This window comes from Dipteris shenzhenensis, chromosome 15 (genome assembly GCF_047967505.1).
Source record: "Dipteris shenzhenensis isolate YYH24624 ecotype China chromosome 15, Dip_SZ_1.0, whole genome shotgun sequence".
Classification (NCBI taxonomy): domain Eukaryota; kingdom Viridiplantae; phylum Streptophyta; class Polypodiopsida; order Gleicheniales; family Dipteridaceae; genus Dipteris; species Dipteris shenzhenensis.
Window position 1 is genome coordinate 41,777,572 of NC_141610.1, and position 15,061 is coordinate 41,792,632.

At 43.3% G+C, this 15,061-nt stretch overlaps 1 protein-coding gene across 1 annotated transcript; it reads left to right on the plus strand.

The window, feature by feature from the left end:
• The first annotated feature begins 275 nt into the window (after window positions 1-275).
• LOC147893826 (spermidine copper dependent amine oxidase 1-like) lies at window positions 276-6,609 on the plus strand. The gene is made up of 12 exons (XM_087385568.1): window positions 276-1,458; window positions 1,608-1,717; window positions 1,820-2,125; window positions 3,017-3,129; window positions 3,231-3,561; window positions 3,693-3,908; window positions 4,091-4,327; window positions 4,489-4,674; window positions 4,820-4,960; window positions 5,188-5,456; window positions 5,941-6,022; window positions 6,219-6,609. Exons 1-12 carry the CDS (start codon window positions 1,212-1,214, stop codon window positions 6,345-6,347), a joined length of 2,367 nt encoding a protein of 788 aa, XP_087241694.1. The 5' UTR covers window positions 276-1,211; the 3' UTR covers window positions 6,348-6,609.
• Window positions 6,610-15,061: the final 8,452 nt, after the last annotated feature.

A 15,061-nucleotide genomic window follows, 5' to 3' on the forward strand; every position in this document is an offset into this window, starting at 1 on the left:
GGAGTTATTGAGAGGCCATACGATCGGATTTAATGATATAAAGCAACCCTGGACCATCGAGGGTAGGACTGAATGATATAAAGCTACCCTGGACCATAACCATGGACCTTAGAGGCTAGGATTGAAGCATATAAAGCAACCATGGACTACAGATAGTAGAATCGAACCATATAAAGCAGGCCCTGGGGACCATAGAGAGCAGGATGGAACCATATAAGACAGACTTGGACTATAGAGGGCAGGTCGATGCGTTTATGTGGGTTAGAAGAAGGTACAATATTTCTGCAGAGGGGAGGCCGATGCATTGACATGGGTCACACAAAGGTATGCGCTGTAGTAGGCATGTGCTCTCAAAGGGAGTGTCTTTTACACTGGAGCCTTCCTAAGGTGCGGTGGGGGAAATATAAAGAAGAGGAAGGACCCGGAGGGATCCAAGAAGAGAGATAATTAGGGGATAGATTACTGCTAATTAAGAAGAATTAAGGTAAGATAAACTTTGGTCGTCTTCATCTTGTGCTTCACCTTGTTTGTGTTCATGAGCAGAGCTTCTATCGCCATAGCCAGAGCTCAGAGCCAGAGCCATAGCCACAGCTCGCGAGCTTCCCTCGCCATAGCCACCTACTTATCCATCTCTACTCCATCGCCATCTTTCGTACCTTCTCCAGTCAGCTTCCATATCCTTCCTTTCCCCATCTCCATCGCCATAGCCTTGCTTCCTAGGCACCCCATAGCCTCCTCCTTCCTCGCTTCCCTCTTCCTCTCCCGCCAGCTCCCCCCCCTCCGTAGTCAGTCCCCCCCCTGCATTGGTCGCTTTTCCGGGGCGCCCGCCGTGGCCCCCTTCGTCAGCCCGCGACGGCTTCAAAGGCTGCGAATCAGGTGCGGGAAAATTGGCAATATCCCTTGACGGGAAGGAAGATAACGAAGGCAACTGCGGCGCTGTGCTGTTGGTGGCTGGTGCCCCGAGAACGAAGCACTGTGTTCGGGGGGAATCGGGAGCATCATCAACGGTTGCTGTAGAGCTGGGGCCTGAGTCCTGTTGCGGTGAAGGGGAGACGAGAATATTTATATAGTTCCGGAGCGCAAGATCAGCGAAGGCAGGCAACGCGAAGCTTGCATCGCTCGCGGAAAGTCGACTCTCGCTGCATGTCAGATAGTGGCTCTGTTAGCACACGAAAGCATCACGGCGTCGGAGCATTTGCGAATAACTCAACATGGCCTCACGTTCGAAAAAAGCGGCGATACCATGCTGCGAGCTTCCTCCCCCTACCCACAAATCCTCTCTGACCAGAGAGGCTGCAGCCGCTTCCGGCCAGGACGTTGGCATTGCATCGGAATGGACTGTCGGTACCGAAATCACAGACGAGCACCAGGACCTCTCCATTGGAATTCCCCGAGCTCCCTACAGCTCCTTGGATCCCGTCCCCATCGCTCCTCTCCCTCCCTCCATCGGAAGCAAAGGTTAGACTTGCTTTCAGTGATCGTCGTATTCACGCTTACGACGAGGGAATTGGTATTTTCTCGATGTCGACTCCGGACACAAAATCGGATCTTGGAATTGAGAGTAGCTTGGCTCCGTTTCATCTTGCGCAATTTTTTTTTTTGGGCAGGTCCATCCGTGTTGCTGCGAGCTCATTCTAGCCATCCCTTGGATCCATTGAGCCCAGCAGAAATTGCAGTTGCGATTGCCACTGTCAGAGCTGCGGGAGCGACCCCTGAAGTATGCTGACTTGAGGCTAAGAATCTCATGCCTACTCCTGTTCGAGAATTGCTTGTTTAGATAGGCCGTGAATGCTCTTATGGGATTGCTGGTACTGTCCAGGTGCGAGATGGAATGCGGTTCATTGAGATAGTTCTGAACGAGCCAGAGAAAAATGTGGTCGCGCTTGCTGACGCTTATTTTTTCCCCCCCTTCCAACCTTCTGTGCTTCCGAGGACGAAAGGAGGTCCTGTGATTCCCAGGCAGCTCCCACCTCGACAAGCTAGACTGATTGTCTACAACAAGAAAACGAATGAAACACGCGTATGGATCGTAGAACTGACGGAGGTACATGCTGCGGCAAGAGGAGGCCACCACCGTGGGAGAGTTCTCTCATCACAGCTTATTCCAGATGTGCAGCCACCCATGGTGGGTATGCTCCTCCTGGAGGTGAAATTTTGTCAAGGAGAGCCGGGGTGGAAAGTGGGTCGCTCTGAAGTAGGGGTACGCGCACAAAATAGCATCTCTTGTATCAAGAGGATATCTTGCGAGGCTGCATGTTCGTATGCCTGCAATCGAATGTTTGACACCGCACTTGCCTCTTCAAGCATTTCAAAAAGAAAATCTAGCGAAGGTTTTGTTGTACTTACGTACAGGTAGGATCTCTACTGATCAGAGTCGTGCACTGTGACCGAGACATTTGTTTCGTTACTCTTCATTTCTTTTACGTTGAGATTTTGAAGTGTAGAGCAGCACCTTACCTTACTTTAAACGTTTAGAACAATGATAAAAGACAGTTCAAGGCAGTGGTTTAAAGAAGGGCATGCCGCAAAAGAACATTCAATTCTTTTGCGAGAGACAATTTACCAGATCGCAACGCCAGTAATCATGGAAGTGACTGAATCGCTTTTATTTGTTTCTACACTCTTCTCCAACTAATTAGGCACTTCCGTAGCCTTGCTGTTTTTCACAAATTTGTTCACGTCACACTCCGTTTGGCCATAGGTTTGATTTATTCCGGTAGTCGGACACCCTTTGGTTTGAACATTTTCCTCATAAGCCGTTGAACCTCGAATGGCGCACATTATCATTATTTAATAGGCGGGGTAGCTATCCAAACCAAGCCTCAATGCTCTGTTTATTTCTTGCGAGTTGTGAAAGTTGAAGCCCCATCCTGCGTGTGTTAATTTCTCCACCAGAGTAAGCTCTAAACTCCTGAATGCTACACTGTTCTTGAGAGGTCAACTAGCATATGTTTAAATACTGAACACAGGATCGCTACATAGCCAAACAATTTATGAACGAAATCTGGTGCTTCAGGATGCAGTGGAGTACGCAGAATGCGAGGCTACTGTCAAGGCTTATGGCCCTTTCAGGGAGGCAATGAAGAAGAGGGGCATTGATGACATGGACCTTGTAATGGTAGATCCATGGTACGTTTAGACAAACTTGAAGCTGCAACTTCTGAGATTGATGTCGAAACTAACCTCTTTAGAAGGCCATAATGAAGATCTCGTGGCAATGTTCCATGCAGGTGTGTTGGTTACTATAGTGAAGCGGATTCTCCTAGGCGAAGGCTTGCGAAGCCTTTAATTTTCTGCAGAACCGAAAGTGAATGCCCCATGGAAAATGGCTATGCCCGACCTGTTGAGGGCATCTATGTCCTAGTTGACATGCAGAACATGCAGGTGATTGAGTTTGAAGACAGCAGACTTGTCCCTCTTCCTCCTCCAGATCCTCTTCGAAACTATACTGCAGCTGATTCCCGTGGAGGAGTGGACCGAAGTGATGTCAAGCCTCTGCAGATTATCCAGCCTGAAGGACCTAGTTTCCGAGTGAATGGTTATGCTGTTGCATGGCAAAAGGTATAGCTCTGGACTGTTCCTTTTGACGTTTGAACCTAGCATATGTAGCTCTCTGCTAGTTTACGATTCTTGCATTCTTGCAAGCATTTATTGGTGATATTTTGCTTACTCTCACATAGCTTCGTGTACAGTGGAATTTTCGAATTGGGTTTACACCTAGGGAGGGCCTCGTCATCTATTCTGTGGCATATGACGATGGGAGTAGAGGCCGCAGGTCTGTGGCTCACCGTCTAAGTATTGTGGAGATGGTGGTCCCTTATGGTGATCCACAGGATCCACATTACCGGAAGAATGCATTTGATGCTGGGGAAGATGGGCTTGGCAAGAATGCCCATTCTCTAAAGAGGGTCAGTTTTCTAATTGAAGTCTTGTGAGGTCTTAGATGTCTCGATTTTCATAAAGTTTGTATGCCCTGATGTGTGTGGAGGTACATAAGGGCACACTTGTTTCAATTCAACGTGCAAACCAAGAAAATAGGGAGGGACAGATTGAGACAATGACGAATTAACACAGTGACAGGTCATTTCAGGGATGTGACTGTCTTGGTTACATAAAATACTTTGATGCTCATTTCACAAATTTCAATGGAGGAGTAGAAACAATTGAGAATTGTGTCTGTCTACATGAGGAGGACTTTGGTATTCTTTGGAAACATCAAGATTGGCGTACAGGTCTTGCCGAAGTGAGGAGATCAAGACGTCTCTCTGCTTCCTTCATTTGCACTGTGGCCAACTATGAATATGGATTCTTCTGGCATTTTTATCAGGTAAAGTTAGTGCATGACTTCTTGTAAGACCTGCTTTGCATTTATAGAATAGCCTAAATGATGACAAAGCAATATGTTGACTTTACACGTTTCTATCCTAACTGCAGTGAAATTGGTATTAATTGATATGACTGTCTGATAAGCACCCATGGTGTCTACAGGATGGAAGAATTGAGGCAGAGGTCAAGTTGACTGGAATTTTAAGTTTAGGAGCTCTCCGTCCAGGAGAGACTAGGAAACATGGTACAGTCATAGCCCCAGGCTTATATGCCCCGGTCCATCAACATTTCTTTGTTGCTCGGCTTGACATGGCTGTGGACAGCAAGCCGGGTGAAGCATGTAACCAGGTGAGTAAGAAAAAACGATGTTTGGCTTATTTGGGAGATCATCTCGCATTGCTTTTAATGCATTCTAAGGTCTCTTTGATAGGCCCTGCAAGCAGGTGGTGAAGACTATTCCCCCCCCCCCATCTTCTGTGGCTGTGTCAAGCAGGTAGTTGAGGTAGATGTCAAAGTTGAAGATTCTGGCCCAGAGAATATCCACAATAATGCATTCTATCCTGAGGAGACTCTATTGCGCTCTGAACTGCAAGCCATGCGAGACTGCAACCCACTTTCTGCTCGATATTGGATTGTAAGCCCCGTTTGCATATTTCAGTGATAATGGGATTGGCAAAGAAAAATAAATGGGTGCCTAGTCTGTAGCAGGCTTGATTATTACTTGTAAGCATTGTGACTGGTGATCCAAGTACCATGTGGCTAGTGCCCGAACAAATTAATGTTTGTTTCCTGTTCAATTTGGAAATTTCGCAAAATGTTCCTTTTATCTCATGCATACTTACTGTTTGGCCAAGACTGCAGGTACGCAATACAAGGACAGTTAACAGAACCGGGCAGCTAACTGGATATAAATTGGTTCCTGGCTCTAACTGTCTGCCTCTTGCTGGTCCAGAGGCAAAGTTCCTCAGAAGGGCCGCATTCCTGAAGCATAATCTTTGGGTGACTCAGTATAATAAGGATGAACTATTTCCTGCTGGCGAGTTCCCAAATCAGAACCCTCGCATTGGGGAAGGCCTCCCTACATGGGTACAGCAGGACAGAAAACTGGAAGAGGCAGATGTTGTACTTTGGTAGGTTCCTTACACGCTAATACCTCCGAGTGGATAAGAAGTAACAACATGTTTTTCTCCTTCCTAATGACAGTAACATTCGTGATGACAAGTCCCAATGTATCTATGTATGCCCATTACTCCCCAAAATTTTGGCAGCTACACAAGTGGCGCTTAGATTTTTCACAGTTCCTATAAAGAACTGATGTTCTCGAGCATTCCATTTATGCTAGTAGCATGCTCCCACAAGGTTTCTTTATCTGAAGCGGGAGTACATGTTTACACTGTGCTTGTGTGTGTGGGTCTGCAGGGCAGAGAGAGAGAGAGAAAAAGAGGTGTGTAGAAGGGAAGCAAGGGTACACCGCGGCTGGGGGGGGGGTGCAGTATAATTTCCCAGACAGACCCTAGAGTAGACTACAGTCTCGTATTGCCTTATTTGGTGCCTGTGCGTAGCAAAATGATTAACCCATCTCGTTTTGTATCCATGGTGTTTTTCTTCTTATAGGTACATTTTTGGAGTAACGCACATACCTAGGTTGGAGGATTGGCCTGTTATGCCAGTTGAACGAATTGGCTTCAGCCTTATGGTGGGTATTTGTTTAACTTCAAATTGCATGTCATTGTGGCTCTCAGTGTTAATATCTTCATACCTTGTTTTTTGGGCAGTGGTTCTGTGTAATATCTTTATAGCTTGTTTTTTGGGCGATGATTCTGTGTTACTATTTCCTTGGTATTCCTCGGTATCGTATGCGAAGAGATTGATGCATGTGTTTGACCCCTCAGCCTCATGGTTTCTTCAACTGCTCTCCGGCTGTGGATGTACCTCCAAGTTGCCCTGTAATAGAGGGAAAATGGGGCAGTGCAGGAAAGACAGGCACTCAAAGTCCTAGTGGCCTTTTGTCAAAGCTTTAGCAGCTCTTTGATCATTTCATGTACATTTCCCCTGTTAAACGCTCGAGCTACAGCTCTTGTAATATGAAAATATAAGTATGGACTTCTGTAAATGTATAGTTGAGCATGTACGATTTTGACTCTTTGAATATGGAGAAGGTTCACCCTTAGGCAGTCAACTGATTCTTTATCCCAGGATAATGTAATCTACTCTGGGTGTTTTCACCCCTTATAGAAACAAATGCTCCTTTGACGTATTTCTGAGAGCATTAAGGAGTTCTTATTCAAGCTCAAATGTTGATTTTGCTGGCTCCTTTTGCTACTAAGTCCTTGACGGACAAAAGTAGCTATTTTACTAGATAACATGCAGTATTTCAATATGAGAGAGAGAGAGAGAGAGAGAGAGAGAGAAATTGTAAATTTTATATATATATATATATATATATGTATGTATGTATGTATGTATGTATATGTGTGTGTGTGTGTGTGTGTGAGAGAGAGAGAGAGAGAGAGATCATAGTGCTCTTTCTTGCCAACATATGAAACTGAAGATTGAGAATATTGAGTCCCCCATGAGTCTTAGGAGAACAAGCAGGCTGCATGGGAAGTAGTCGCAAAGCCTTCTTGTGAGATTTACTTTTCCAAAATATCTCCATAGCCTGGGACATATAGGAAGCCAAATGCTTAAAAGACCACTGAAGAGAATTCTCTCTTACGCTAAATGGTCAGGTGCTTCCTCCCATCATGGTAATTCTCTTCGTTTGGAAAGTATCCATTGGAGCAAGGTATTTGATTCGCCACTTGCTTTACAGGCACCTATTAAAGCATATAATCTTATGAAATTGGGCATAAGATTTGTTGGAGATGTGGTGGATCAACATGGTTATGTGCTCTCATTTCCACAAGCTTGCAGGACATTCCCCTTGGGTCTGCATCATAGGCCCATTTGGAGGCTACTTACATCTTTGTTGCAACCTTTTGTTCCTGTTCCTCCGTTGTTTGTACAAGACAGATTACTGGACTCGAATCTGACTTCCTTGTCTCCTGCTACCCGTTCATTTTCAATGCATAATTTGACATCCTCGATGATCTACAGATTTCTTTTTCCACCGCCATGGATTGATAAGCATGCGAACACTCTTTGGAATTCGGATAGGCCTTTATCTTGGTGGCAATCAAAACTCAAGAAAATTTGGAAAGCTAAATTGCCATTGAAACAGAGGCTTTTCTTTTGGAGATGTATAGTGGGAGCTTTTTCCATTAGGGTGAAATCGGAAGCACATCATATTGCTTCCTCTTCCTGCCTCCGTTGCTCTCATAATCGTGAGACAGTTCCCTATTTGTTATGGTCTTGCCCGCACTCTCGGATATTGATCACTCATGTTTCTCATTTGCTGCAGCTTCGGTTTTCCTCTATCAGATTCGGGAAACTCTTCTGAATGTTTGGATGCTTCTCATCTCAGATGTCTCCATTCCTCCTTTTCTTTCACTGGGCTCGTTTTTTAGTACTATGGACTATTTGGACACAGAGATGGCATTTTAGGATGGGACAATAGTTCCCTCAAGCATATGCTTTCTTCAGAATGTCCCTCAAGCAATCTTTAAATGATAGTTATGCTGTGAGGGATTTGGATGCTACTAGCCTTGAAGTGTCTTCTCACTGTTTTTGAGTGCTTCCATTAGGCTCTCTTTTGGAGTCTAATGTCATGTACATTGATTTAATGTTAATTTTATAATCACTGGTTTCACACAAAAAAAGTGTGTGTGTGTGTGTGTGTGTGAGAGAGAGAGAGAGAGAGAGAGAGATGACACAAATATGAATTTATTCTTTTCCTAGACGCCCTAGGGGATAACTTTTGGTCCTGTAGTTCACAGGAGGTCGATTCTAATTATAATAGGCAAAGGGTTACTCATATGATCTGTAAAGTATTTTAGCAAAATTCTATGGTCTATTTATTTCATGGTTTTGCTGTGTACTGGTTGTCATAGGTTGTAGCTTACATTTTGCAAGCAAACCAAAATTAATAAGAAGCATTTCAGGTTCAGTACCTTACATTAAGGAAGACAACTTATGTGGCCTTAGCTTGGAAGGTTGCATAATTTGCTACCATCCCAATGTGATGGGTAGCTTGTTTGATATGTGAATGCTTGTGTAAATGATTTCATCTCTATGATGTATTCCATTTTCGGTATTTCAGTTCTATCTCCTAGGGTTGGATTATTGATGATTTAAAGACACCCCTCTCCTCTGATAGCATATTACCTACTATGTCACAGACTCACACCCTGTTTAAGATCACAAGTCAATAACGTGTGTGTAGGGCAATGGCTAAGTCCACTTGGAACTTAGTATTAATTACCATTAATTTTCAAGGCAAAAAAATAAATTTCTGGATCATGTACCTGTGTTAGTACTTACTGGAGCCTCATAAATGCAGAGCAGGCCACTTGAGCTGCTATATGCCATTCTCTTAAGCCCCTACTCTCATGTCTGAATTCTGCACCTGCAGGAGCTTGGGGTGACAAGGTGCAGGAGCTTGGGGTGACACTTTGGAACATGATTTATTCTTCTCACCTTATTTATCCTACACCCTTTCAGTCTCTATAGCAGCATCGACTTCCCCACACTCAAGTTTTGACCCTCTTCTCGTTCTTATGTAGAATGAGTCTCATTTTACTGCGGTATGGGTCCAGCTTCACTATCCCTTAACCTTACCCTTGACGTTGGCCTCTTACCCTTGTCAAATCCTACACCTTTGAACCTTAAAATCCTTTAGTCCTCCTTGATCCTCAAGTCTCAAAACAATCAATCCATAATTCTTGTAAGAACATCATGCATCGCCTGTAAGCCATGCTCAGGATCATCCCTTGCCCAACCTTCCCTCATTGGATAATGAACATTTTGGCAATTGCATAAGGGAGGGACAAGAATCTCTAAAGAATGAATTAAACCAAATGAATACTTTCATCGTAGTAAGCTAGGTGTGATCGACTTCTTATTAGGTATTGATGTAAATTATTTAACACAAATTAAGGGGATGGACAAGAATGGGTAAAAGCTTTACCCTAAAAAGCCACTATATTCCTCATTTGTAAGCGATGACTTTTCTTTGTTGAAATAGTAAAAAGTACACACCCTAATGCAAAAAATGAGTTGATTGGACTAGATCTAATGAATATGCAACAGATGACCTTGTAGTGTGGAGTGTGTGAAATATTGTCTTTCATACTTAACTTGAAAATCAAGTAGAAATTTACTCAAATTTGATTTCTATTGGGGACGTCGACTTCCTAATCTTATATCTATCGCAATACCATGTTGATGCCTTGATGTCATCTTGTTGTCAAGGACGAGCTTGATGTGAAGAGTTACTATAGTTGTCAAGTACCGGCTTCCACTATGGAAAGTAAAGGTTCTCCTAAAAAGTTGACCAATAGGTTGTAGGGTAGACCTTTCTCTCTCTTCAATGGATACTTTGTCTCACCCTACTTCAGGATCACTAGCACCCAAGCGCACGTAAGCCTTTCAAGAAAAGGTTGTGCAGAGCGGTACATTATGAGAGAACATCTTTCTCAAGCATCATGCGATTATGAGCCCTTCATGTAGATGTAGACTTGAAGGTTCTCCTAAAAAGGTTGACTAATAGGTTGTAGGGTAGACCTTGATCTCTCTTCAATGTATAGCCTACAATGTGCAAGGTATCCTTAATGCCAAGGCAATGCAAAGTATGTGATTTTTCTAAAGAGACTACTTGCGATGCTATAGTTGACCCTTCACTGGATACCTTACATCTTGGGTTCACGTTTGAAGTATACCAATAACTTTGTCTCACCCAGCTATAGGATCACGATTACCCAAGGGCAGGTAAACTTTTCAAGTAAAGGTTGTGCAGAGCGGTACATTATGAGAGAACATATTTCTCAAGCATCATGTGATTATCATTCCATTATGTAGATGCAGACTAATAGAAAGGGTGTAATCAAATTTAAGGGGGGTTGTCACACAATTTCTAAGTAATGTCACACTTCAAATTACTTAATACTTAGAATTCATACAATGAGCCTATAGATAGTAGAGCTCACAATGTGGAGAGAAGTTTTCCTTTCATATAGCATAAAACGTTTATAAGTGGGTATCATGGACACTCACATCCCAAAGACAAGGCAACACACACACACACACACACACACACACACACACACACACACACACACACACACACACACACACACACACACATGCGCGCGCGCGCGTGCGTATAGATGAGCATTTATAATATAAAAAATTAGGCTTGGCCTTGTTCATCCCTGCTCACTGGAGTTGTGCCTACGCACAAAAAATATGGCCAATTATGTTTGCCAAATGCTATCGCCTGATCAATTATTGCTCACCTGATTCACAAAATCAATAATAATGAAATATTTCAAGCATAATGTAACCTTGGAATTAATCACCAACATTAATCAGCCTTTCGGTATTTCAGTGACACAAAATCAATAAACCACAGATGGATGATGCACACATGCGACACATGCCATCATGCACCTCATGCCACTCATACATAAAATTGTGCGGAACACACATGTTTTAATAGCATAATTGGTGTCACACAATTTTACACACCCATACAGATGTAGCCGTATATCCAAGTACACATGCATCACTACGGATAGCAAGCACACATGCATTAGCTCTGTGACAAAAATCTTGGATCTCACTCAATTAAATACTGAAGGATTAAATCCATGGGATGATACCAATTCTCGTAACAGTGAACTTGTTGTTGAGGTGATAATGTCAAAACTTGTTCATAGCATAGATAATGCCATTGCCAAGGGCCTCTTTCTCTATGGTGCAATAGTTTTTTTCAGCCTCTCGGTCAACCTTCTACTTGCATAGCAATATGGTAAGTACATCCCTTAGTCTTTTATTGCATCAATATTGTGCCACATTGGACACTTTGATTGACAAATACATGAAAGGGTAGTGTCCATTCTGGAGGTTGGATAATCAAGGCCTTAGCTAGCATAAGCTCCAAATAGTGAGTGGAAGGCATGGTTGCACTTTATGGTCCAGACAAATGGGACCTTTTTCAATTGTACGTTGAGAGACGCGACGACGTTTGCAAGGTGTTGGAGCATCCGACTATGCCACCGTACTTTGGCTAAGGAATTTGGCCAATTACTTGGTGTTGATTAGGTGTGTGTCCTTACAGATTGATTGCACCTTCAAAGGCTCCAATGCAATCCCGTCCTTGGAAAAATACATCCCAGTAGCATTCTGCTACTAACTGCAAAAGCACACTTAGTCGGGTTCAATGACAAACAAGATTCCCGACACTTGGTCAAAACACAACGTTAAGTGATGGAGGTGCTACTCTTGACTTTCAAAGACATTGAAGTCATCCAGAAATATCCTCATAAATAAGGTTAGATACTCATAAAAAATATCATGCACAATACGTTGAAAAACCACGGGCGGATTCTTTAGGTTGAAGGTCATAACTCTTGATGCAAAAACTCCCCACTCTATGATAAATATTGTCTTCTCTTGCTCTAACTCAGCCATATAGACATAGTTGTAGCCATGGAAGCCGTCTAGAAAGGAATACATTTCATGGTTGGCAACTTCGTCAAGCATAGAGTCCATGAACGGTAGGGGAAAGAAGTCAGTCATCACAATAGCAGCGTTGAGTTTGCAGTAATCCACATAGACCCGTATCTTGTTATTCTTCTTCAAGACAATGACAATGGGAAAAATCTAGGTGGCCTTCTCAATCAGATAGGTGAAGCCCACTTAGAGTAGCTTGTCAATCTCCTTCTTAACTTTCTGGCTGTATTTCGGATTTGCATCATCTTTCAGTACGATCTGGTGCTGGTAGAACTACGAATCAATGCCATTCCTATCTATGTATCTCCATGGATATACATCGACAAAGGTGCAAAGAAGTTACTACAGTTTGGAGTGGAACTCTGGGTGAGGCATGTGCTAACTTGCAACATCCGTGGCTCCACCTCCGTCTCAAGGTTGAGGTTTGACATGCCGTCTTCCTTGACCCGTAAAACTATAGAAGCTCGCACTCATAACTTCCACTGAGTTAATAATCTCATTGATATTTGAATTAGGTTCCAAGTTCACTTCATGTAGAATGCTGAAGTCAAACTAGGAAAAATCACCGGCTTGCTACACCATTGCCTCTTGTGGCCAAATAGTATTTTTCTAGAATTTCCACCACATCTACCTCCAGTGACTTGGGGTTGTTTCTGAGATATTCATTCTTTTTGTCACCCCACCCATCAACCATATTACACCTTCTATGATCTCAAATCAAAATCAAAGTTTAAAACGGTCATCGTACCTTGATAGATAACTTGACCTTCTTGTCCCCCTTTTGGATGGTGATTCAATCAAAATGCCAATCTTGGTTCAGTCTAGATTGCTGGAGCAAACATCTTCCCAATAGCATGCGGCAAGTGCCATCTATATCCTCCATGCATAACAACACAATCGTGATGACACAGTCCGCAATTGTTATTGTAACCCTACTGAGAAGGCCCATTAATTACAGGCACCGTTGGTCAACTATTCTCATCCTGAAAGGAGCTGGTTCCCATCCAAAAATTCCTAGCCTCTAGCACATTGCATTGGAAATGATATTAATACCCAAGCCCCCATCGAGCACTACTTTGGAATCGCCTAGTTATTTAGTGTCGTTGTGGAATGTTCTCATCATAGATTGGTCCTTCCAGACCATCTGGTGGAAAGATAGGTTGTATAAGATAGACAATCAGGCTAGCTTTCATCAGTCTTACATCACAAATAGGCGACATAGCATTAGTCAGAGCTCAATCCTATGGGATTGGAGTTATTAGCTCCACTCAACTCATAACACTTTTACATAATTGTTGGTAGAAGATTGGCACAAGATCCAACAATTGCTATATTGACATGTTGATTTGAAAATACTTAAACCAGTTCCACAAGTCGTATCTGGAATTGAAAGAAGACTTCCTCCCAAAAACTAGGTTTGCCACCACTGTGAGGACACAACGGAAGCTGAGAGGGTGAGAGGGAGCTTGAGAGACACAAGTTTTGGTGGGTGCAGAACACCCTGATCTTCTATTTCATCCATATATATATGGGTTTGAGTATTGTACATAACCGGGGTCAAGGTACAGTGGCCTTTAACCCCCAGAACCTCCCACTTAAAGGCCAATGTGCCTTTAAGGGAGAACAACCAATGAGCATACTATCCAATGCCCATCAATACACAACAATATCTGTAGGATTATCATCTATATGAACCTTGACAAGCTCTATGTGCTTGTCCTCAAGTACCTCCCTAATAAAATCGTACCTGACCTCAATGTGTTTGGTCTTTGCATGAAAGACCGGATTCCGTGCTAGTTGAATAGCACTCATGGAATCACTATGCAATGTCGGTACACCTGTATGAATCCCCAAATGTCTCACTAGTCGATCAAGCCATATAGCCTCCTTGCAACCCTCTGTGGTTGCAACATACTCGGCCTCTGTGGTACAACAATGCACTTCTGTGCACGAGACATCCACGACATTGCACCACCTACAAAGGTGAACACATAACCAGAATTGGATCTCCTGCTATCCACATGCCTTGCATAGTCGGAATCTGTGTACCCAAATACATGCAACTCTCCTCTGCCAAAGTAGATACACACCTCCTTGGTACCCTTCATGTACCTCATGATGCACTTAACTGCCTCCCAATGCCTCTTTCCTAGATTAGCTATATACCGGCTAACAACTCCCACTGCAAATGCAATGTCCGGTCTAGTAGCTATCATAGCATACATAAGACTCCCAACCGTTGATGCATAAGGAACCTTGGCCATCATGGCCTTCTCCTCATCTGATTTGGGACTATCTGCATGACTCAGTTTCACATATGGAGGCAATGGAGTACTTACTGCCTTCCCCCCCTCCATATTGAAAAACGCTGCAACACTTTTGTAACATACTCCTTCTGTGAAAGCCAAAGGAGTTTCCTACTCTGGTCACGTGTGATGCGCATACCAAGAATATGACCTACAAGCCCCAAATCCTTCATGTCAAAGGCCTCATGCAACTTGGCCTTCAATGCATCATGCTCATAAGTGTTCTTGCTAGCCAATAACATATCATCCACATAAAGTGCTAGGAGTATCAGGCTATTATCCTTAGCCCTTTTAGTGTAGAGGCAGTGATCAATCTCACTTCTTCCGAAACCTTGGGACCGAATGAAAGAATCAAACTTGTGATACCATTCTTTAGGTGCTTGCTTAAGGCCATAGAGACTCTTTTTCAGCTTGCAAACCAAATGCTCTTTGCCCTTTTCTTCAAAGCCTTCTGGCTGTATCATGTAAATTTTCTCATCAAAATCCCCATGCAAGAAAGCTGTCTTGACATCCATCCACATAAGCTCCATATCCTCTATTGCCACAAGTCCAAGTACACATCTAAGTGTGGTCATCTTGACAACCGGAGAGAATATCTCATCAAAGTCCACACCCTTCTCTTGCTTGAACCCTTTAGCAACCAAATGGGCCTTATACTTAGGCACATCATCACTTGTGACCTTCATCTTGTAGACCCATTTACATGGCAATGCTTTCTTTCCATGTGGCAAAGAAACCAAGTCCCAAGTCTTATTCTTGATGAGTGAACTCATCTCTGATTGCATAGCATACTCCCACTTGTGCTGATCCTTGCGCAT

What these genes read in the sequence shown, in the direction of transcription:
- LOC147893826 (XM_087385568.1), top strand. Translation starts at nt 1,212, where the DNA reads ATGGCCTCACGTTCGAAAAAAGCGGCGATACCATGCTGCGAGCTTCCT. An exon ending in TCCCTCCATCGGAAGCAAAG is followed by an intron (nt 1,459 to 1,607) that starts GTTAGACTTGCT and finishes TTTTTTGGGCAG; the next exon opens with GTCCATCCGTGTTGCTGCGA. An exon ending in GAGGCAGATGTTGTACTTTG is followed by an intron (nt 5,457 to 5,940) that starts GTAGGTTCCTTA and finishes TTCTTCTTATAG; the next exon opens with GTACATTTTTGGAGTAACGC.